This window comes from Pezoporus flaviventris, unplaced genomic scaffold (assembly GCF_033815535.1).
Source record: "Pezoporus flaviventris isolate CSIRO_AGI_PZ_B2104156 unplaced genomic scaffold, CSIRO_AGI_Pfla_v1 ptg000029l, whole genome shotgun sequence".
Lineage (NCBI taxonomy): Eukaryota > Metazoa > Chordata > Aves > Psittaciformes > Psittacidae > Pezoporus > Pezoporus flaviventris.
The window spans coordinates 6,507,739-6,532,611 of NW_026892577.1; the positions used below are offsets into that span (position 1 = coordinate 6,507,739).

A 24,873-nucleotide genomic window follows, 5' to 3' on the forward strand; every position below is an offset into this window, starting at 1 on the left:
GACACGCCGGGTGGAACCGGCCCCGGTGCCGCTGGAAGCCGCCGCTAGAGCGGGAGCCGGAACCGGGTGCCGAAGTGCCGCCCCCGGCAGCGGGGCGGGGCGAGGGTCAGCCGCGGGGCGGGACGGGGCGGGCCGCGGCCAGCAGCCGCCGGCGGAGTGTGGAGCCGAGGTAGGGGGGAGGCCGGGTGGCTGGTTAAGTGTGCGGGGAACCTCGGTGGGGAGCTTACGGCGCCGGTCCTTTGGCAGCTCCGCACCCCGTCGTAGTCTGCTTTATATCGGTTCTCGTGAGCGTGCGGGGTCGCGAAGCGCGGTTGCCGGCCCGCAGGACGGCGTGCCGCGGTGCGGCGGCTGTGTGAGCGGGGGCTTGGGAGGGGGGATTTTGCTTGAGGTGGGTACGGGGCTGCTCGTGCTCAAACAGGCTTCTAATGGCGTGGGTTTTGAAGTTCATCTTTTGTGTATTGCCGGTGCAGCCAAGGTCACCTTGAGCACAAGAAGCACACATTTCGTTTTCATTGTGAGCTTTCTTTCATGTATTTATTGGGTGGTTTAGATATCGATTTGCTCGAGCGCTAATAAAGTATTGAATATTGGGCAAATGGAGTCTAAGAGCCAGCAAAGAAAAAAAGATGACTTACGTACTTGGGCTGTGCAAAGATAACTCTGTGTGTGGATGCGATAGATCCAGTCCGTATGGGGAGCTCTGAACGGGGAGGGGGTGTCTCGCAGGATGGGTTCGTGCCTGCTCGGGGAGGATGTTGAGAAAGACAAAGCCTTGCACTGAAGTTTTAGGCCTTGCTCTTGAGAATGTTCCTGTGCAGGCTGGGAGCAGTCTCGCTCCTGGTGGCTCATAGCTTGGGCGTGCTCTAAGTTTCTTTGCGGTGGCGGATAGAAGAAGGCTGTATTGCCACTTCATAGTTTCTCTAGATGGAAATGCTGGGATTCCTGCTTGAAGCAGTTTGATGTGCAGGCTTTTGCAGATCAACCATACAACAATAAGTTGTTTTGGTGTGTTTGGCCTACTTTTTATTTTGTACAAGGGAGAATTATTTTGCTATGCTTATTATGTGAACTATAAAACTTCCACTTTAATAGTGCAAGTTTGGACTTCGCTACTGCTTTTTAATCCCGCAAGCCTGTCATGACACCTGTGTCAGCAGCATGTTTGGATTTCAGGCTGTGCTTTTGTACACAGCGCTCTATTTTCCCAGCGGTTTGCAAACTGGTTTGACTACAGCTGGATCAGACACATAAAATATACTGTGCGATAGGATTGGGAGAGAGCCTTAATGAAATTTCTTTTGTAGATAATGGGTGTCCTTGAGAAACAGATGATGAAAGAGTGAGGTCATGGTGCAAGAGAATAGTAAACTTTGGACAGTGGCTGAAATGTGTGTCGTTGTGGTAGAATGGTTTAAAACAGGCAGTGAGGAACAGTGGAAAAGTGCAAAGGGACAGCACTAAGCTGTAATGAATGGAAGAAGAGCAGGGAGAGAACAACATGTAATAGTTGTTTGGTGTGCTGTGTTTATGGAAATTGAAGGTGCTGGGGGTTTTTGTCATGTTAAAATCATGCTGATTTCTGCCTGCAGTGAAACTTATTCAAACCTAACTTCTACTGAAGGGTGCAAAAATTTCAGGTTGCTAATCTGTTGCTAGATACCCATCACTGAAATTATACATGTGTATGTGTGTGTATACATATGTATGTATGTTATTATTTTGCAGCTCTGATCTTCAGTTCAGCTCCTGTGTCATGGATGAAACTGCTTTGTCCCTTGGAACAATAGATGTTTCCTATTTATCCGCCTCAGCAGAATGCAGTATCAGTAGATGTAAGCATTCCAGTGAAGAATGGGTAAGTGAAAATTATGAGTATTACTGACAAGTGTTTATCTTATTTTTTCTTAGAGTCAGAGATGGACTTATTGTTATGAAGAATGAGGTTGAGGCGTCACCTCTCTCATGCACGAGGCAGTTTGGTTTTAATTTAACTTGAAATGTAAGGAGGAGCCCAAGTTGAGTGCAGTGCTGCAGAACAATGTTGCTAGAAAAGAAAAACCTCATCAAACTCTTTAGATAGTCTTACAGTCTTATGGTGTGATATTACTAATCATTTTATATAACAGTAAATGTGCAGAATCCCATTGTGGAGTAGACTGAGATCAAACGGAAAGCTTGTTGCTATTCCGAAGCATGTAGTTTGAAATGCACCAGCAAAGAGGAGTGTGAAACTAAAGATGCATGGTTGTGTAGCCATTGTAGCTGGAGCTTTTTGTGCAGTACAAGAGGCAAAGAAAATCTGGTGGCTATAAATAAGGAGCCAATTAAAAGTCTGTGTCCTCTGTGGAATGAGTCTTGGGATTTGAAGGAGGCAAAGGGGTCAGCAGGGATGGCTGGGTGGAGCAGAAAGAGCCCATGGGGACTGTGCTGTCCTGGTTGGTTTAGAAGCAGAGGTCTGGAAGCATTAGACATGTTCTGGAGAGGGGGAGTTTGAACTCGATACAGAAGAGTTGGACACACGGTCAGTTGAGGGAAAGGACAGATGTCCTGGCAGCTGGGTTTTCTGTCTAGCTAGATGCAAGTTACATTGGACAGCAAGTTGCACTAACCAAGGGATCCACGAGAGAGTGGGATAAAGGCAGGCGAGACACAAGAGATAGAAAGGAGGTTTTGTAAGACACTTGTGATGGTTTCAGTCAGGGCTTGGGGGCAAGTAGAAGGAAGACAATATTGTTGGAAAGTTGATTAACTTTGGAGTTAGCATTACCAAAGGTAAAAGAGAAGGAATTGGGTCAGGCTTAGCATCTTTATGCTTCTTTATTTCAGATGGAAAACTTAGGCTTGTAATATTGGCCAGTTCATACTGGCCAAATATGATACATGCACATTTTGGTTTTTAGGCGTCTTCAGTGTTGCTTATGACTTTTTGGTTGTTTCTCACTGGGCTGGCTTTCTAACTGAGTATGTGATGATCTGTATTTGTGCTTTCCAGCCCTTATGCTGGTTTAAGGTATTGGTTCTACCCTGCTTTTCTTCCTCTTAAGTGTGCTATTTTAAACAACATTTTGATTTGGTTTGTTTCTGTAATTTTCCTTTTATTAAAAGCTTAAGAGTAGATGGTTCAGAAAATGGCAATCCAGTGCTTGTTCTAAGGCAAGCAATAATTCAGTAGACTTCTATGGGAACAGTTGATGTCTTTGTAAAAAGTGTAGTCAAGTGTATTTTCTTTATGTCCTCTCATAGAGAATGTGTTCTGTGAATGCAGTTACTTTGGTTTTTTTTGTTCTGTAATCTTTAGAAAGACAGTGTAACATTGGAAAAGGCACAGTAGTTCCTCTTTCATATCACTTAGCATGAAACTGTTTGAAAAATAGCCTGCAGAGTCAATGGAGTTAATGTTTTGCATACATCCAACTTTCCTGCAGTTCCACAGGATGATGTCCAGTAAAGTTTAACATATATTGCTGGTATTATAAGCAGCGTTACATTATTGAAATTGTAATGTACTGCTAACTTCTTCCACTTTTCTCAGCTGCCAATTTCCTTGCAGTTTCTTATTAGGGTTGTTATTTATTTTAAATTTTTTTGTGTCAGCAAATACTGCAGTGCTTAAGTTACAAAAGTACAATACTGATTTTGCTTTTGTTTTGTAAAATTACATCATCTGGAGATAGTATAATTTGTTTTAGAAAAGTCTTGGAAGAGTTTGTCTTAATTTTATGTAATTGGGGGTAATTACTTTTTTGTTTCTTACTCCAAGTTTTCACATACTCAGTAAAACATGTATTTCTGGCTATTTACACAGCACTCTTTTGTTCTGCAGGGAGAGTGTAACTCTAGACCCACTCTCTTCCGATCTGCTACTTTAAAATGGAAAGAGACTCTACTGGGCAGAAAAAGGCCTTTTGTGGGACGATGTTGCTATGTTTGCACTCCCCAGAGCCGGGTAAGAAGATTATGGAATGGATTATGTTTGACAACGTGTAACTGCAGCATGATGAAGTTTCTGTAGTTTTCTTAATTTCAGAATTAAGGTCACAATGTTTTTGCTTCATAAAGGAATATAGTTTTTCACCTTTGTGGTTATATTTCTTTGCCACAGAATTAATGGGTGATGCAGACCCATTGTGATGCTTTGTCTCCTACTTTTTAGTGCAGACGTACTCCTTGCACAAGACTCTCCAGCTCTCCAGATTCAGCACTAGGAAATTGTGTAGGAAAAAATTATCTGCTCTGCTAGATTAATAATGGAAATTTGGTGCATATGAAAGTATTAAGCCTTACTTTTAGGACACTTAATTCCCTATTATCAGAATAAATATAGTTTTGAAAGTAAGCAATGTGCTTCCCTTCAAATTTGAAGGCATCAATTCTGTACTTGAGAAGAGGGGTTGGTTTTTTACACCTAGCTCATTCCCGGCTTCTCTGCCCAGCCTGTAAACAAGGAGCGCCAGTTACAATAGTGAGGATATTTGTCTGCTGGGAACAGTGTCAAGATGGTGGCTCCAGAGAGGTTGTGCAACCTGATTTAAAATGTGAACTTTATTGAACTGCAGTGGTCAGCTTTCCATAAGCTGAAGATGCAGAATGCTGATAAATAGCATAATGCAGTTGCAATCAGTTCATCATGTAACTTGACTTGCGTGTACTCCCTGGGCTTTAAATTGCACTCAGTTGTACCTGTGCTGAGTTTCATGATTGTTTGGGCTGAAATAGAGTGAAAATTTTCTTTGTTTCGTTGACCAAGGAAAAGTTGTTACTTCACTCTATTCCTATGCCAGAACAGAAGATTGCAACAATGAGATATAAATGTGGGCTGGAAATCCAAATGTGTTGTGAAGGCTAGGTATGATAAAGGCAATGAGACAAGCAGTTAGATAAACTGAGACTACTTCTAACAGACACTTGAGTGTTTCGACTTGTAAAAAGATGTGTAAGAATTCTCAACTTAAGGCTTTATACATTTAGTAATCAGTCTATCAGTAATTAGGCTGTTTCAATTTGGGAATCATGCCTTAAAAATAAAAATCTTGTTCTGTATTTTGTACATTTAGTAAGAAACTAATTAACTACCCTGAGATCCCACTTAAGAAAGGGGCATGACCTGATTAAGCCCTTTATTGCATTATGCCACAATGCAGCAGACAGTAACAAACCAGATCCTTTCATTAGCCTCCAGATATTTCACTTCTTTTTCTTTTGAGCTGCCTGTTTCGTTAATTCTCTTAAGGAAAAGGGATGGATGAGTGAGACAAATTTACCTAAGTGTGTTGGCCAAACTAACAGCTTGCTGATGCTGGGAGTGGGAAGTCTAGCTTCTCCTCCTTGTTTTCTTTCCTGCTGTCCTGGGGGCCGATCAAGTTCACTATCCAAGCAGAAAACTGCCTGCTTTATTTATTCATTTAGTCTGGCTGTCTTAGTTTTCTGCCTTGCCTGAATGAAGCTGGCTCGTTAAGGGGTGTGTTGAATGCTAGAGGTGGTATAATTTAAGAGGTGAGGGAAAGTGTTCAGTGGGAAAGGGTAGGATGTGGTGTTGGGAGCTGGGCTTCTTCCTCAGAGCAGCATGGAGATGCTTTATCAGCTCACTTGGTCTCCCAGAACCACATTCTCTGCTTGACACAGGTCAGGAAGGAGTTAAATAAGGAAAAGCTAAAGTGTGACGTTACAGCTAGAGGATGACTTGCACAGAGCAAGATTGTAGCCTAATAGAGCACTGGTCTGGACTTGGCCATTGAGTGGTAATTAACTTCGTTGCTGACTTTCTGTGAGACCAAGAAAAAGTCATTTCACTTCTTTTTGCCAGGACATCTCATAAGCTTCAAAATCCACAAAATATTACCATTGAATAGTCAAGGAAATTAGCATTACCTTGAAGCTGTGGCAAATGGTGTGTCCTAAAAAAAAATCCAAATAAATGAGACTCTTCCCTGACTCCCATTGCAGAATTGGTCATGAGGCTGTTCTGCAGCTCTGCTGTAGCTGATGGCTACGTCCTTTACTGCCCTGTTTTCATCTTCCTTGACATACACAGTCCGAGTGATTTTAGCTGTAATTCACTGTTGGCGTGGTACCAGTTTTATAATTAAATATTATTTGAGCAGAAAGAAGCTAGCCTCTCGGTCAAGGTACTTGGAATATGGAAGATTAAAGTTTAGGTCTTCCAGCCAGGAAATATTTGTTTATCCAAAGTGGAACTGCTCCTCAACTCATCCCAGAACAGTTAATAGCCTGGCGTGTAGTGTCTGCACCAGGGGTGTAGAAGGCTGGGTTGAGTTTGTTCTTCAGGCAGAGCAGGAGCGTGGAGATTTGCCACTTAACCATGGATGGATATTGTGACCCTTGGTTGCCGTTGTGTGATGCCTGATCTGCTGTCAAACTGGATGTCACAGACATAGCATCAAAAGAGTTGTGATTATACTAATGCTGAATGTGGCTTAATGAAGTTCTGTCTCAAAGATGGGTTCTGTATTATGACGAGTCCTGGTTTATATTACATCAGAACATGATAAAATATTCTGGCTTGAAGGATGCAATCAAAACAACCATTTCTGTATTCAGTAAAGCCTAGAGAATGCTTTGAAAATATTGGAGTGGGAATAGTGACTTTCTGAATTTAATTTTCATTTCAGAACAGCTTGTGTGTACTTAATATGCAAGCTCAGCACTTCTCTGCTTTGGCTTTTGTTTATATTAGAGTTGAAAAACTTAGTATTATCTGAAATATTATGATGAATATAAAGACACAGCTATTCTTATGTAATAAAATAGTCCACTAACCTTTTTTTTCTCCCTGTTTTTACAGGATAACTTCTTCAATGCTAGTATTCCTTCTTTGGGTCTGCGTAATGTCATATATATCAATGAAACACATACAAGGTAATGTGGCAAGTCTGTCTTTTGCTTTCAAAATTCAGTGTGTTCTGATCTTAGGACAGGGAAATCTCTAGGATAGCATGGACTCAGTGAGTGTATGTTGCTGTCCTAAAATGCAGGAATTGGTGCTGACTTTAGGAAAGTAATGTACTTGTTGAATCTGGCTGTGTGTATTTGGGAGCTGGGCAAAGTCCTTTGGGGTTGTAGGAAAGGAATGTAAGGGTCAAACCTGTTTCACAAAAACCAGAGCATGTTTAAATCCTTTCTCCTTAGTGCAAACGCAGCATCCATAGCATAATGCTGAGACAAGCTGTTTTATTCCCATGCTTCAAAATTACTTCAGGCTGCATTTTCATTTACTGAGCAGATCTGGCTCACAATTTAGGCATTGACTGTTACTGCTAATGACAATTAAATCTGAGCATGTCTTGCGAGACTGTCTCTCCTCTGCCTCCGTGGCAGAGTGCAGCTGCTGAAGGATGGTGTAGATGACCTAAAAATGATGATGTATCTTTGCGCTATTGGAAATATGTCTTGTGTTCTTGGACGAAGATACTGAAAGTACACAAAAATCTATTCTGTTCTATGGAAAGTTAATAATGCTTGCTAAGGTTTTTACAGTAATCATTAGCATAAGCAGATCCTGCAGTGTTTGTTGTAGAGTCAGAGCAAACAAAGAGAGGCCAGCAGCTCAAAAGAAATGAGCCAAAGTGTCTGAGTGGAAGAAAGGCAGCATTGTGCTGTGCTTGAGAGGGAGGAAGCTAATGTTAGAGGCTGTTCTTTCTTCAATTTGAATTAATGATGTCTTTTTAAGAGTGGACCTTGTGGTTTAGAATACAGAAAATTAAGAGAAATAGTGTGTAATATTAACCTTTTTTAATTAGTTTCAAAGGTCTAACACTTGAATGGTTTTGAATGGTCAAGAGTTATTTAAATTAGGACTATAAAGGCAACAAAATATGGGTTAATGAATTACTCTGAAATAAAATGCCTTTAGCTCAGGATGTCATTATAGTATGAAAATTGGCAGTTTTAATGAAGTTCTGAGGTCTGATGGGGTTACTTAGTCACAGTTTCTTGTCCTTGGAAAGCAAGAGGGATTCTCCTTAACTCCTAGCGTACTGTATCTGCATTGAGACATTAACATAGCCCTTTTCTTAGGTGTGAATATGTCAGTTTTATAATACATCTTGACTGGGTCTATTCTGCGTGGTTTTTGTCTTCTATCATTGCTAAATTATTAGAAAACAGATTTTTCTAATTTTACTACGCAGTTGCTAAGCTGTAAAATGAATGTAGAAGCCTTTATACCTTGACACATCCCTGCAGTAGCTGTATGCTATTGTGATATGTTTGTAGTTACCAAAATTCTTACCAGAAAAAAACATCCTCAGCTTTGGTTTTTAGAAAAATCAATAAGGCTCTCAAACTCTGATGTGAAGGGGAAAATGGAAAAGCAATTAAAGCAGAGTCACCAGTCTACTTCCCTGGCAACATGAATAGCAAAGTTCTTTGTCCTTTGAGATGGTCTGAGTATTTGTGTAACAGTTACATGTGAGACTGCTGATGTGTATGTGCACTGTGTATGTGCACTCATGTTAATTATAGTGCTAGTGGCCTGTTCACTCAGGTGGTTTGCCCTTTTGCAGTGTAAACATTCCTTCTCATCTTTCCTAGCTGGTTTTAACCCATGTATAAATTTACTGAAATGTCGTAGGGAGGTTTAACAGCCAAGATCAGTAACTTGGGTGACAAGGAGGGAGATCTTGGCAGCGCTCCAGCATGGAAACCAGCATGAGCATTGCCATCCATGGTTTGGTTTGAAGCACTCGCTGGAGCATCAGCATTGCAACAGCAGCCGTCAGGACAGGGTTTTGCATAATAGAGAATGCTCTGGTCTTAGGAATGGCCAGAATTGAATTTCTTCTTCCAACTGTTAGTTATTCCCTACCACATCAGCTCTGCTGCTTGGAGGTCCTAGCTCTGTTTAGTGTGGGGAATGACCAACATGAGTTCGGGCTTGTCTGGTCCTGGCCTGGTGAGTAAGGGTAGTAAGGAGAGAAATTAGTAATGAATATTCACTGCTGGGGACTGGATTTTAGCCCTTTCTGTATCATATGCATTGTCTGTGATGTTAGTAAAACTGTTCAAAATAACATTTTCTCAGGTAATTACTGTTGATATGATCCAGAGAGGAGAGAACAGGGTTAAAAGAAAGACTGGCAGCATAAACTAAATAGCCTTAGTTAAACACTTGAATGTGTAGAGAGATTTATTGATTTAGTGGTTCTACTACTTTTATAACTTTGCAAGGAGAAACTACGTAGGAGGCACATATGACCGGGAGTTTAACAACACTGGAAAAGATGAAAAGGTTACAAAAATAGTGGTTTTAGTGTTGGTGGCTAACACAAACATACTTTCAGAAGTGTCTGTGAGAATTTACGCTGTGCGTACGTGAGCAACTTTCCCAAGAGAACTCAGTATTTTGTGAAGAAGTTGACAAACCTCTTAGCTGGGCATTTTCATTCCCTGTTGGAAAGTCACTGAAAGGGGAATCGGTGCTACCTCTTCTTTTATCTTTGCTGAGCTAGGGAGGCAGTTCCAGTGGATAGACAAAATGTATACGCTGGTTTGTAGCTAATTTCCTGTGATACTATGGGTGTTTTAGGGCCGGTATCACCCTCAGCTGAAGTAATGCAGACCCCAGCTGTGTCAGATATCTTGTCCTTGCATCAGTTGTATCATCCGTAACATTAACATATTGATTATTTACCAGAAGATACAGAAGCTTTTAGGCAGCCCTTCATAAATCTTTACTTACTTTTGCTTCTTAATTGTGTTTTAGGTGTTTGTATATTCTTTCTTTTTTTTTTTTTTTGTGGTGAAATGGTTTGAGGGTCAGATTCAAATATCTTTCATATTTTTGTAGGTACAGAGGGTGGCTTGCGAGACGCTTTTGTTACGTCCTTTTTGTGCAAGAAAGGGATGTTCATAAGGGCATGTTTGCCAAGAATCTGACAGAAAATGTGCTAAATAACAGCAGGTAAGATAATGCAAAATAGACATTTCCCTTTTTTTGAATGACTGGTACTTTATAATATGATTTAAGAATTTGGAAATGGCAGGTTTTGAAAATCAGACTGTGAAAATATGAGAGGGTACAGTATCTTCAGCACAGCTTTTCAGGTCTCTAGCTTGCAATTTCCATTTGAATAGTAAAAGTGGAGATTAAGAGCTATAATGCTCCAAATGAATGATGCACAGTGGGTGGACAGCAGACAGTACATGGAAAAATACATTGCTACATGCGAACTCTTGAAATGTTTATGTAATTTATGTTTATGTAATTCATGTAAATGATTACCACTAAAGTCATACTGCAGTCATAAGAAGCTGTCAGTGTTTCAGAAGTAATAGGAAAACAGCATTTTAGAGTACCCTGAGTGTACACCAAGAGCATGAGGCAAAACTGGAACAAAACTGTAGAATGAAATACCCACCCTCTACTTTGTCGAGCTTGTTTTCTGTTTCATATACTGCATTTTAAATGGCATGTTGAGCCCCTGATAAGCTATTAAGGTATCAGTTTTCCTTGGATGCAAAGAAATTCAGCTGTCCAGTCCTCGAGTCTGCTCTTGTCAGAGGGCACACACTGCCTACATTAACATTCCTAACTCTCCTGAATTTTTAATGTACAAGTCCCATCTGAAGATCATAGTGTTGCTTTTGTAAAGCAAAGCAGACTGCACTGTGCTATAGTTATGGTGTGTTAAGCCACTTAATCTCTGTTAGATATATTTTAAATGGGGAAAAGAGTCCTTATAAAATTCGGTTATACTTTGCAAAAGTGAGAATTCAAGGAATTATGCAGTGCAAAATAGCAACTGCATAAATCTGTCTAATAAGGTGACACTGCTGTGACAGAAAAAAGATATTAACAGATATTTCAGCTATTCTTTCTGCATTTTAACTTTGTTAACAGTTTCTGAAAATTAGTGATCATTTAGTATCAGTACCTGTGAACAGTGTACATACCATACATGGTCAACTTTGAGTGCATTCACCAATTGTCCACCTATTTAATCAGAGCTTAGAAAAATACTGAATTAAATTTGATGCATTTGGAGTGCATGATATTTCAGTGTGCAGATTCTTCTATGCCTGCAAGGTGCTCTTGTAGTGATATGTAGCTCATAACATATCACTGTCCCATAGCAACCCAGCTGTTGTGTGTCTTGAACGCTTCTGTTGCGTGATTGTCTCATATGTTTTACTTTTTAATGTTAGAGTCCAGAAGGCCATTGTAGATGAAGCTTCTGAACCAAGTACTCCAGGTAGTTTTGTTCAAACAGATCCTAAAGCTATCAACAAAGTGAAGAAAAAAGCCAGGAAAATTCTTCAAGAAATGGTAGCAAATGTGTCGCCTGCTTTAATCAGGTAAGAAAAATGGCTCATCAATATTGTCAGTGGGTAGAAAAATGGCCAAGCTTGCTCTGTGTTATACCAGCAGAGCTTATAACACATTCATAAATAATAACTGTTCTAAAAAATAATACATTATTTATTAAAATCCCTGTTCTAATGGTTAACTAATGAAACAGTAGTTAGTCTTCATTTTCTGATGCAGCAGAAATTATCTGGCTTTTCAAGGGATAAGTCTTGTGATAAGGTTAAATAAAAGCATGTTTTTTTTCTTCTGAAAGCTGGATTTGGTGCTAGTGCTTAGACCAGTATTAGTGTCCTTTGTTTCAGGCTCATATGAGTGAAAGCAGGTAGGTGCAGCATCTTAAACTGTGAAAGATCGTTTTTTTCACTAGCCCACTGAATATGATAACCCAGAAAGCACCTTAGATGAAATCTTCTACTGTAGTGTCTACCCATTACTACCAGGGATGAATTTGTCACTGTAATGTTCCTAGCCCTTTACCAAGTTCTATGATGCAAATCCTATATTTTTTTAAACTATATTAAGTTCTCCCACAGGACCAGATAGATACTGTCACCTAACATAACTAGCTTAGTTATTATAATTGATTATACAACCACCATTAATTTGCCTTGTATGCTAAGTGGTCTTTGTCCTTTGAACAGCCTTCACTGAGGTTGACACTAACAAGATTTGTGTCATAACTGCAGGAGGCTGAAATGTGGTTACTAACCATGGCTTAGCTGATAGGCAAAATCTTGTTAAGCAATTGGATTTTGTAGTAATTTTGTTTGAATATAAAGTAGTGAGATCTTATGGCTTTGCCTTTTGGCATATGAGAGGGAGGCAGAAATGAGAGGTGGTGAGGCACTGGAATGGTTGCCCAGGGAGGTTGTGAATGCTCTATCCCTGGCAGTGTTCAAGGCCAGGTTGGACGAAGCCTTGGGTGAGATGGTTTAGTGTGAGGTGTCCCTGCCCATGGCAGGGGGGTTGGAACTGAATGATCTTAAAGTCCTTTCCAACCCTAACTATTCTATGATTCTGTGATTCTATGAATGGAGGTTTTTTAATTGTGTTTGTTCTTCCTTCAGGTTGACTGGATGGGTGTTACTGAAGTTGTTTAACAGCTTTTTCTGGAATATTCAGATCCACAGAGGTCAAATAGAAATGGTCAAAGCAGCAACAGAGGTAAGGGCGGATGAGAAAAATCTAGTAACATAGATTTCTGATGTAGTTTTTAATAATGCTTACAGCACTTTCTCATTTTAGAAGAGTTCTGCTAAGTCTATGATACCGGATTTGTAGAACTGTCTCATATGTGTGAAATAGAGTTTTTAATTAAATGTAATACTCGTGGAGTTGTGTAAGCTAAAATACTGTGAACTCTGGTTTTACCTTTGATTCAGGATCAAATTTGAACCATCAGGCTGAATGATTATTGCACATAACCTTCATCCAGCAATATTTTGGGTTTTGTGCTGAAGCAGCCAGTAATAAATTAATAGTAGTCTATTTAGGATTTCTCACTCTTGCCTTAATTTGAATAAAAAATCTTTAAGAAATAAACTAGAAATTTGTTTCCAGTCATTCAATATTTATTTAAATTGATCAAAATGACTCCTAAATTCTGCTATTTTCTTTACACCCAAATTAATTGATTCTTTTTGCAGGGTTTTCCTTAGAAAGATGAATTGGATAAATGAAACAAAAAAAAAAAAGGTTCCTAATATTTTCTCTTAATCTTCTGATTACAGTGTTTTGGAACCCCACTATTCATAAAACCTTGCTGATATCTAATAGAAAGAAATAGAAGTACTTTGGTGACACTGATTTAGCCACATCTGTTTAATTGTTTGATTGTCGTCTGAATGCTGTGAGTCTGAAGAAACTCGGAATATTAATCATTGTAAATGTAATGCATACAACTAAAAACTGCAGGCCATGAAAATAGCAAGTACAGTTGACTAAAATGTCTTTGTGTCACAGCTGACTGAAAACCAGAAGGAAACAAACTGATGCTAACCAGAAAAAGCCATCAGTTCTGATAACATGATGCTAGCAATCTCAGTGATTGATCAGAAAAGGAGTAGTATTCTACATTTCTTGCCAACTGTCTTCTCTTTTTTTACTTCTCTCCCCACCATAGATGAATTTGCCTCTTATCTTCTTGCCTGTTCACAAATCCCACATTGACTACCTGCTCCTTACATTCATTCTTTTCTGCCATAACATCAAGGCACCCTACATTGCTGCAGGGAACAATCTCAACATCCCCATCTTCAGGTAATAACCTCTCCTTGTTTGTTCCTTTCAGCCCTAATGATTCTGGGATTCTATGAAAAGACTGAGTGGGGGAACTTCAGGAGACCTGTTACTCCATATATCTTATGTCCAAGTGTAAGACAATTTGAATATTATTAGGCTATCATTTAGAACTTTGGTTCCTATTACATGCTTAGAGAGAGAGCATAACAAAATCCTTCTGAGAAACTGTGATAACCTAAGTAGGATAAGGAAGACTGTTCCTTTCTTCTAGGAGTCTCAAAATGGGTAAGGGACTAGGAAAGATGAGTATGTGAAAAAGTGGTGTGAATGGACAGCTCTTCATGAAGTTCAATGACCTGTCTAATGGGCAACAACAGTACTGAATGTGCAATACTTTGTGGAGAGTACTCCAGTTTGGTCTCTCTTTAAATTATATTTCTGGTGGCTGAAGAACATACAGTCTTTTAGGTAGTATTTGCCAGTGAGTCAGAATTTGGTGATAACTAATTTCTGAAAAAGCCACTGGATTTTGCAGTAAATGGTGAGGAAAGAAGGGGGGGTACCTTGACTTAGAGGGTGTTTTGCACCAATAAGTGCTGGTCTATGAGGATCCCAGTAAGAAAGGCATTCAGAGTCTATGAAATATCAATTAAAATTATATCTGTTAGGGCTAGCAGTATAAAAAAAGAGAGACTAACATAGGTAATCTAAGAGGCCTTCAGACACTGGAACCCCAAGTTGTGCAGCATCCAGTGGGCCTCTGATCCACGTTCAGCACATCGTGTGGACCCTGTCTGCAGAAGGGGTTGCCCATTTTGGTTGGTTGAGTTAGTACAGGATTTTCTTACAGGAAAACAACTATTCATAATTTCTTCTGTCAATTGGAAAGGATGTTCTCATGAGAACTTGCTGCAATGTTGGACAAAAGCAAGGACACACGGGTGGTGTAACTACTGGTGCCAACTGGATTGCTGCCTGCAGGCTCCTCTGTTAAAATTAGTTGGCTGAGCTGATCCTCCAGCAAGGGCCATATGCAGTACAACGTAAACACAAGGGCCATGGTTTATGTGCAGCACATCACAGACTTGGCCAACTCAGCTTAACTCTTATGTGAGTCACCAACATCTCAGTGTGAAATGATCTCCCAGTCAGGGTCAATGCAGAGGGCAAGGAATCTGGTAAGTGAGGCAAGACAGCATAGAGAAGCCTGTTTCTTAAGTTAAATAGAGTCCCATCATTTGCAAATAATATAATATGTTTTAGTATCTGAGAATTTCAGTAATTTCAGTTCCTGTTGTGTGCTAGGAATTTTGTACTGGACATGTAGTAATTTCCTACAAACTAAATTCAAAGAGTATAATTCTCCTTTATCATATAGCACATTGATCCGCAAGCTAGGAGGATTTTTCATTCGTCGAAAGTTAGATCAGAGTCCTGATGGTCGTAAGGACTTCCTCTACAGAGCTTTGCTCTATGTGGTATGTATTTCTTGTCTTTGTTTCTCTAGGTAGCGTTTCAGTCAGGTGACAGGTGGGAAACTAAGTTCTGTCAGTCTGGGGATATTTTTTACTGCTTTGAATTTGTCTTAGGTTTCATGCTGCAAAAAAAAAAGGATATATTTTTGTATGAAGTCTTGGCTGTGTAGAATAAAATTGAATGCCCAGCAGCTTCAAAGATGAACAGATTTTTCACCATGCATAATCCTTATTAAAAAAGTGAAATTAATGCCCTCTGAATTAATGTTAAACTTAAGCCTTTTTTCTCTGATTCCTTTTGTACTGGGGCAGATCTGCACAGATTCTATAACTTAATGGGAGTCTCTGTTTATGATGGGTTGTTGTAATCCTTTGTGCCATTCAGTATAACAGCTGTATTTGCATCCTAGATAATAGGATGTACTGAGGAACCAGAAGGATTGATGTATGCAAATTGACTAGATCAGCTGTTGCTAGAGATGCTGTTCCTGAGCAAATGGCATTACACTGCTTGTATATTCATGCAAATTCAATTGCAGTTTGGTCTGGGTTTATGTCAAGGATTAATCATTAGTTTTAGTTTTTTCACAAGTATTCATGCCAACTCATGATCTTCCAGTGTTTGCAAAAGCAAATGGTTGCTGACAATATATTTAAAATGTGAATTTGCCAATGTAATTTTTTCTTCTTTTCCAATCTTTTTGTATTCAGCACATAGAAGAATTGCTGAGACAGCAGCAGTTTTTAGAAATATTCTTGGAAGGCACACGGTCTCGAAGTGGAAAGACATCTGGTGCTAGAGCAGGTCTTTTATCTGTAGTGGTGGATGCTCTCTTCTCAAATGCTACTCCTGATGTCCTAATTATACCTGTGGGAATCTCTTATGATCGCATAATTGAAGGTCACTATAACAGTGAACAGCTGGTAAGAGCAATTGAACAACTTGTTTTGCCTAGGGGATTTTCTGTTTATGTGCAGGAAAACGTGTTACGTGTATAAATGATGTGCTAGTAGTCCTCTGTCTCATGTCCTTGGTGTTAGTGTTGTAGAGTGTACAGCCATGAATCACAAAACCTCTCTAACAGCGAGTGCTGAGGTATATGTGACATAGTTCTAAATGCAAATTCGTGACATATCCACTTGAACATGTTACTTGTTATCTATGGAAAAGAATAGTTCTCTTGATTTAATTGAAGTTATAAGGTGTGTCAAAAGGCTCGACCTTATTTTGTCTGCTGTCACATGCATTTTAATTTTAGTCATAGCCTTTTAATTGCAAATTGAAAAAAAAGCCAACAACAAAACAACCACCTCTGTTTTTTCCAGGGCAAGCCTAAGAAGAATGAAAGTATTTGGAGTATTGCTAGAGGAGTCTTCAGAATGCTGCGGAAGAACTATGGGTGTGTCAGAGTAGATTTTGCACAACCGTTTTCCTTAAAAGTAAGTTTCATATTTTGAAGATCCTTCTCTAAGGCTTGGCATTTTCAGTGTTTCAGTAGTGGGGCACACTAACTTTACATTTTCTCTTTGTGGGTTGTCATCACAAGCATCATCTGCTGAAGTTCGTTCTGGTGGGACAAAGGTATCCCTGGTTTGCTGATTGTGTGATTCTTTGGACACATTTGTGTTAAGCTGAAATAGTGTCAGAGCTGATGCAAAGTGTTGTTTAGTTTTGACGTAGTGTAAGTATTCTCACTGAGGTGAGAATCTTTAAAATGATCCTTGCATCATGTAGTAATTCTTTACCTTATAGGGACATTTGGATTTGAAGGAGACCGAATACTGCTCTCCAGTTTAAGCAGTTAATTGGTTTATACTATTGTTGAGGAAGGGCATTTACCTCACTGAACTTTGAAAATTGCTAAGTGAATCAGTAGCTCTTAAAGTATCATGGATAATATGTCACTAAAATCTGCATGTTCTTTACAAGTCATAGTTTGTTATTAGTTTACATCTATCATCTACAGTAGCCCACCAGATACTGTTGCGTAGTTTCTCAGGGAATGGGGTGATGCAGAAGTATCTGCCTTCACTTCTTAAATATTCTCTGATCTCTTTGCAGAATCTGCTAGTACTATACTTACCTGCATTTCACTAACCTTGTGTTCTGCTACAGTATACCTTATTTTTAGTGTGACTTTAATAAGATTAGCTACTGTAACAACAGCCTACTAGAACATTATTCAAATTAATTAGGTGTTCTTTCTGCCCTACTTCTCTCAGCAATGCAGTAGGTTGGAGAGCTTTGGAGGGTTCAATTACCACAGCATGAAATTACTGTGACCGTCTGCACTGCATTAGAGTTGGCATAGTTCACTTCCAAAGGAGAAGGCTTGGGCTATTCTTGGTGGGGAGTTAACAATTGTTGTAGGATCAGTATAAGGAAAAGAAGGTTATCTGCCCTCTTAATCTAGTGAAATGCTAATCACTCTTTACCTTCCTAGCAACCTACTTCAGGTCTCATTTGTCTCTGTGTTCATTTTTGTACTCCAAAAAGGTAATAAATTACATACGTTTTGTAAAGTATTCCTTAACCGAGATTTGCAGAAGTGTAACTATTTTTAAATTGAAGTTATCTCACTGCAGTTTTTTGTAAAGGAGATGAGCTTTGGGGGTTAATTTTGGGCATCTGCAGTTCTGCGGGCACAGGCTTAGAAGCAGGAGAGTGTGAGCTGCCTGTGAAAGTCTTTTAAGCGGCTTTCCTGGGAAGGAACTGTTTTCCTGACCAGCAGGTTAAGTGGCTCTTTAGTTTTCCAGTCTTTATAGAAACTGCAAGAACACGGTGTCCTGAAAACAGAGTAATGTCGATGCTAACCTGTAAGGAGAGGTGTTTGGCTTTTGACAAATCAGGGATTCAAGAATTCTAAGCATGTGGTACCCTCCTTGCTTCCTGGGTGCTTTAGTTTGTGGCACTGTAAGGGGTCTTACAACTGCAGTATCTATGCTAGTGTTTACCTATGGAGAAGTTCCCTACCCTGGTATTTGAGGAAGGCAGCAGCAAGCAATAATTACAGTCTCCATGTCGCTTCTGAATGGATATTACTTTGCTCTCTCTCATGTTAATGAAGGCAGTTCTCATTAATTTAATCATGGAGAAGCTAATCTCAAAGGAGTTGTTCCCAGCACGGTACTGACAGGGTTTACGTATTCTTTTTGTTGCAGTGTTTTTGATGAAGTACAGATTTCTTGCTGTGGAAAGTCTGCCTTTTCATAGAATAAAATCAAAAGTGAATAAACTTGAAAACTGTTTATTTCTATGACCTAGTTACTGCTTTTTTAATGTAAGCTGTTTTGAATTGCAGGGTTTTTTTTTGTTTTGGGGTTTTGTTTTTTTTTGATTTTTTTGTTTTTTTTAGTAAATGCCTTTTTCATGTAATAATATTATCAGTTCAGTGCAAGAATAGGGTGGGAAAAGTACCAAAAAACCCAACAAAACAAGTCATCTCTTTACAGGAATATGTAAACAGCCAAAGTCAAAAACCTGTGCCTGCTCCTCTTTCTTTGGAACAAGCTTTGTTACCAGCTATACTTCCATCAAGGTACAGACTTTCTGGGGATTGGGAAGAGAGAGGGCAGGTTGGAATGTGCTTGTTATTTTAGTTTTCTACATTACATTCCCAGCAGTGCTTGAACTCCCCCCATTGTGTATAGAAAAACTGAAGACTTGGATAATTGTAACTGCAGTTTGCATTTGCAGTTGCATTCTTGCTGGATAGCTCTGTTTAAATAAGCTCAAGGAGGCTTTTTTCTTTTTTTTTAATTTTAGTGAGCTCTGTAGGTTTAATTTTAAATTTTTTTTTAATAACTTAGGGAAAAATGGCACCCTACATAAAAACCTAAGGATTTAGTTTGAAACCTCAAAAACATTTCAGGTGGGTTTTGATGTCATTTCAAAGCAAATAGAACTTGGGACTGAGTACCCCTTGCTCAAGGAGGTGACTGTCACCTCCAGAACTGCAAAACTGTGCACAGGGGCTAGATCTGCATTTGTTACATGGATAAACATTTTGGTTCAGGTGTTTGCTGGACTTGTACAAACCGGTGTGGTCCTGGTAGAGATAAAATCAGTCATTTGTCTTTACGAAGTTGTAGGTCCATAAAAAAGACCATTTCTGGTTTGTAGGGAGGCTAGGCTGGAAATTGCCTTTTAGGCAGGTTTACTTCATGTACCGTTGTCTAAATGTCATAATGTGAATTTTTATTATGTATTCAGACCTAATGATACTGTGGATGAAGGTGCAGAGGCCTCACTGCCCAACTCCAGGGATATCACCAGTGAACCCTTCAGAAGAGAACTAATATCCAACTTGGCTGAGCATATTTTGTTCAGTAAGTGTTATAGTATCACTATCAGCTACCTGTTTTGTTTTGCTGATCGCATGAACTAACTGGCTATTTGGTAAAGTTGTACTTCCCAATTCCCTCCATTCAGTTGATCATTTCATGACTTCAAATGCTCTATTGACAATTCTCTATCCTTTGTCTGCCTCCCTCCCTCTTCACAGTTTAATTAAATCTCTTTCTGATTAAGTACAAGCTTTTTATTCTGTTTTGTTAACTTTTGTATTCTTTGGACTAGTATACTGAACTTGCTATACTCTATCAATATTATTTATCAATATTATATATCAATATATCAATATAACTTTCTTGTTATATTGATACACTGATGTCTTATCACTTCTTCTAAGAAGTTACTGTAGTGTCTTAATGCCATTATTTAAGATCATACTCACATGAACTCATCTAGCTGCATGGACCAATGCAGTTTTATAGGTTATGTATAGGTATGTAGTGTGTTTTTCAGTCAGATCTGTGATCTGTGGTAAAAGAGATGCATACAAAACAGTAGTTAGTAAACTTTTAAGCTTTACTCAGCCTTCTTAGTTCAAATTAATTTAATACTGTTAACATGTAGACAAAATACACCTTGTATTTAATTTGGAATGTACAGTTCTGTGCCAATATTGCTGTTATTTTTATTGATTTTTAAAAATGAGTGCTCTTTCACTTGCTACGATATTCTAAACTTCACAGGTGCTTAACAAGTTTATCTTGTTTGCCTCTAGCTGCTAACAAGTCGTGTGCTGTGATGTCTACCCACATTGTTGCCTGTTTGCTGCTGTACAGACACAGGCAGGTAAGGCCTTCATGCTGCTTAAATAGCCAGATATTACTTTGGCCTTGTTAATAAAAAAAACAGCATGTATTTTACTATTGCATGATATTAAGAAGAAAGATGTGTTTAAATTAAAGTGGATTTCAGGTAGTCTGAGTGCTAATATTTTAGTTGTTAGTGGATGCTTGAAGATAAGCCATTATTGACGGGCTGGTAACCCTCATGTGGAAAGATTTTGTAGTCTGAAATGTAGTTCTGCTTTTCTTTTGAAGAGAACATGGGTTTGTTTCGTTATATTAAGATTGTATTTTACATCTCAAACACGTTCACCACTGAATATGTTAGAACCTCTTCTGTTAATTTTCAAATTAGTTTGGCTGTTCTTCAATACTAGAATATTATATCACAGTGGCAGAAGGATACTAATGTTTAACTGAAGCCTTGTTCAAGGGGCTTGGATAAAATATAGTTTTTTCTCCTACAAGTGTGTTTTGCATTTTTTTTTTCTGAAATTCCTTCTCTTTCTAATCTGAAGCTTTCATTGCACATAAATTGAGAATGAATTGAGAAATACTGCTCAGATATGTAGTTTTGCTTGTCGAAGACGGTGTCGACATTCCCGTCAGTCTAGTCTTCCCAATTTCCTGAAATAATGAGATCAAGGAAGCATTTTATGGTGTGATCTGAAGCCAGCTTGACTAAAAGCTTTTCTGTGTGTCCCCAGCCAGTTGAACAACTCCTTTATTTACAACATTTCCAGATAAGTGATTGTTAATTTTTTAGTGTAGGTAATGGAAATAAGGTATCTCTAACAAGTTCTTGAAGACCAGCTCTGGTCTCTGGAGGTTGTGAAATAAGCCAAGATGCAAACAAAAAACCATTGCATTCCCAAATAGCTGCATGGCTTCAAAATAAAATTGCATGTAATTCAAAACCTGTGGGCTGTGTGCAAAATCTCCTTGAAAATTTTTGCTCGTTGTGATTTTGACTCTTGTGATTTGGCTTATTGACAGTTAGTGTATTGTCTGTGTTTGCTATGTATATGGTTCTGTGGTTTACAGATAAACATCTGTGCAGAAAAATTGTTGAACCGTGTGACTGTTTTTCTTCCTAGGGAACTGACCTTTCCAGGTTGGTAGAAGATTTCTTCTCTATGAAGGAGGAGGTCTTAGCCCGTGACTTTGACTTGGGATTTTCAGGGAACTCAGACGATGTTGTCATGCATGCCATCCACTTGCTGGGGAACTGTGTAAATATCACAAACACAAGCCGAAACAATGAGTTCTTCATCACTCCCAGCACGACGATACCTGCTGTCTTTGAACTCAATTTCTACAGCAATGGAGTACTTCATGTATTCATTAAAGAGGCCATTATTGGTATGTTTTGGGCTTTACCAAGGAAAGGCTTTCTTGTAACCCATGAAGTCAAAGTGTCTGCACAAAAAACCTCATCAGTTTTTCATGTAATTTACTTTTATATATTTCTTTCCTCTCCCCTTCAATGCTTGTGTTTTGTTTGTGGAATGTTTCCACTCATTTTTGCAATCATCCTTGATCTTCCTTGGAAGTATTTGTGTATTGGTCACAGCCATAGGCAAGGCACTATCAGAGTTTGAGTGAACATAGCAAAACCTGTGCTTTTACACAAACAAAATAGTGGTGACTTCTGTCTTCATTCTTCAGTTGCATGTGTAATGTTTGACTGCTTTTAGGCCAGAAATAGACAAACCAAAAGTTTTGTTTCCTTTGCTATAAAGCTCTTTGGAAAAATAAACTTTGCATATGTTTGTTTCTGCTGTAGCCTGCAGTCTTCATGCGGTTCAGAGCAGGAGGTACAGAAATGGTACCAGTGGTGCTTCTCCCAGTTTGATTAGTCAAGAACACCTGGTCCGAAAAGCTGCGAGCTTGTGTTACTTACTTTCTAATGAATTTACTGTATCTTTGGTAAGTAATTGCATTAATTGCCCACGTTTTAAATTTTTGTTCTGCTTGTAACTGCCTATGTTATTTTAAAATGAATTGATGCTTTTTTTAAGTGTCACAGTTCTGATATGTTTGCTTTAAGGACAATCTGAAGGTAATGGGTAGCAAAAGGCTGAATGTAATTTGACAAAGATAGCATTGTTCCATTTTCTTCAAGGAAATCTCTGGACATTTGAATGAATGTGGCTCATCAGGAGAGTTCGTCCAAAAGATGTCTGGCCTGAGATAACATGTGAATTAACTTGCCAAACTCCTGTCACTACCTAGTTTCCTTGTCAAAGTGTGACAACATCGTTTGATCCTGTTTCAGGGATACGTACTGAGTGCATGCCTGCTGCTCATGCAAGTCCTGAAGTGGGTGATGCTGGGGTGAGCCTGCGGCATTTCTGCTGTGCTGGCTTTGAGCTTTTCCTGAGAGAGGAAAGCTGCTCAGTCTATCTCTGTCAGCTTCCCACAATTAGAGGTTGGGCTTCTTAATGCCTTCTACCAGGTTTTGTGTTGTTTATGTCATTAGACCCTGACAACTATATCTGCATTATGCTTTTTTTACTTAAACAAATACAGGTTTCTGAGAGTACCCAGCTTGTATGGGTTTGCATAGATGATTGAAATAATGCTGGGAACTAAGGCTCCAGACTGTGAAGATGCTCTTAGTTTGCGTAGGAGTGCAAGTCACAGTGTGCCACGCCTAGCACTTAGTGGCAACTTTAAACATGGCCTGACTTTGGTTTTTGGTTTGTTACAAAACATTGAAGCAAGCTGATTCTATCTCAGTTCTCAGACACTGTGTATCCTTATGCTTCGGAAACTTGCAATATTAAGTGCTAGATTTATTTTTGGTTTTTTTTTTTTTTTTTTAATGTGTAGAATTACTTAGAATTCTGGGGATTCTTGTATTTGTGCTTAAACATGCACACGTATTTCTGACTTTTGCCTTTATAAATGAAGCATAAGCCAAATTTAGTATTTTTGCCTCTGCAATAATGTAGCTTGTATGGTAGGGCTCTTCAGTGATCTTATCCTTCTGCTTTCAGAGATGGTAATTTTAACCTAGAAATATTTTGTACATCATTATGAACAACGTAAAAGAGGTTGTGTTTTGGGGGGGGGTGTTTTGTTTGTTTTTTTTTTTGTTTGTTACTTTTTTATTTTATTTTTATTCAGAGTTTCAAAATACGTAGGGCATTTTTTCCTTTTCTAAGTAAATCACTGGTGTAAGCGTCAATGGTTTTAGTTTTACAGTGATTTTATGCCAGAATTGTTTAAAAATTGGTTAGAGGTGATTAAAATGGGAGAATATTTGATGTGGTTTTTTACCAGCATAATAATGCATTTCTTAAGAATACATTGGACAAGATTCAAATATCCTGTTTCACTATAATTTTTTTAATGTCTGCCAGGATAAACATAATAGTGGTGCATTGGGATTATGGTGAATCTTCAATAACAGGTTTGAAAGGAATAAGTGCTGTATCTAAAACATTCATACAGACCAGGGAGCTGGTCTTGCTGTAATGGTCATAACGGATATGATTTTTTCAGTGCATTTCTTTTATGTTGTGCAGCCTTGCCAGTTGATCTATCAAGTTTGCCATGAATCCGTGGAAAGGCTGATTCAATACGGCATTCTTCTGGTGGCCGAGGTAAAGTGATAGAGATATTAAATGAGCTTTGTTTTATGTACTTGACTTTAGTCATAGTAATTTGTTTCTTAATTATGAGCCTTGTTCTAAACCCATGCTGCTACTGAAAGCTTGTATTAACGGGTTCAGGACCAATACTATTCATTCCTACACTATAAGCATCAGACATTTGGGTATAGTCATCATGAGGTGCTATTAATGACTCTGTAATTTCATTGTGCCATTAAACCTACCAAGGAAGACACATGTTTTATACTGTCTTGTAAAATGGGGACTTCTTTTATTATTGGATCCCTTTCAGGCTGTAGCATAGTTATGTGGGCGTTTACTTTCTACCCTACAGGAGTCAGTAGTCCAGATTTTTTGTCCTCATTCAATTCTTTTGCATTGATCTCGAAGTTATTGTACACCTCTTCTACTAGCACAATTTGCAGTTTCAGGGGCGTACTGGAGTTACTGTATGGTACAATCTGCCATAGGTGTACAGTGTAAAGAAAACCTGGGGAAGAGGGAGCAGCTGACTTGCCATACCTTTGCTTCCCCAGCTTTTTTTGTGCACAGTAAACAAACCTCGATGCCCAGGAGGAAGTAGCAAGAGCGTGTGGAAAAGAAGTTATGCATTTGGCTGCTTTCTTCTTGCAGCTCTCCAGCTTCAGAGGCTAGAGATGCTTCTGGTATATTTGTCAGTGGCCACTGCTTCACTCTAATCTTACTGCACACCTCTTGATGCATGCTTCCATTTTTAATATATGTAACCGTAGGTGGTACTATTTACTTAATACAATTGGATATTAAACATTCTCCTCTGGAGTTACTAGTGCTTGCTTTTTATCTGAACTAATGACATGTTGTGAGGCACTAGGTTGGAATCGTTATGAGATAAATCCAAAAATAAATGCTGATCAGAGGATTAGAAAGAAACCTGTATGTTCCATACCTGGGGCCAGATGAGGAAAATAGGTGTGGACTGTAGTAGATATGCACCTCTGTCTACTCAAGCATGAAACCTGTCTTGAGGGTTCTTCTATAAGTTTTGGTTGCAAGTCTGGTACTTTACAACTGGAATATAGATAGATGTCAGGCA

At 38.9% G+C, this 24,873-nt stretch overlaps 1 protein-coding gene across 4 annotated transcripts in view; it reads left to right on the forward strand.

Moving 5' to 3' along the window:
• The window catches only part of GPAM (glycerol-3-phosphate acyltransferase, mitochondrial), a 45,552-nt gene that overhangs the window by 13,148 nt on the left and 7,531 nt on the right, over positions 1–24,873 (forward strand). For 3 of the 4 annotated variants that reach the window (XM_061458767.1, XM_061458765.1, XM_061458764.1), the window contains 16 exons: positions 1,726–1,855; positions 3,824–3,946; positions 6,803–6,876; positions 9,806–9,919; positions 11,164–11,313; positions 12,394–12,490; positions 13,449–13,585; positions 14,946–15,045; positions 15,754–15,966; positions 16,369–16,482; positions 18,496–18,581; positions 19,256–19,371; positions 20,112–20,182; positions 21,276–21,540; positions 21,965–22,107; positions 23,712–23,789. In XM_061458767.1, coding sequence (XP_061314751.1) covers positions 1,754–1,855; positions 3,824–3,946; positions 6,803–6,876; positions 9,806–9,919; positions 11,164–11,313; positions 12,394–12,490; positions 13,449–13,585; positions 14,946–15,045; positions 15,754–15,966; positions 16,369–16,482; positions 18,496–18,581; positions 19,256–19,371; positions 20,112–20,182; positions 21,276–21,540; positions 21,965–22,107; positions 23,712–23,789 — 1,983 coding nt within the window. In that variant the 5' untranslated portion in view covers positions 1,726–1,753. Of the gene's footprint in view, positions 1–99; positions 198–1,725; positions 1,856–3,823; positions 3,947–6,802; positions 6,877–9,805; positions 9,920–11,163; positions 11,314–12,393; positions 12,491–13,448; positions 13,586–14,945; positions 15,046–15,753; positions 15,967–16,368; positions 16,483–18,495; positions 18,582–19,255; positions 19,372–20,111; positions 20,183–21,275; positions 21,541–21,964; positions 22,108–23,711; positions 23,790–24,873 lie in introns of those variants that run through there. The other variant, XM_061458766.1, reaches the window with a different exon arrangement.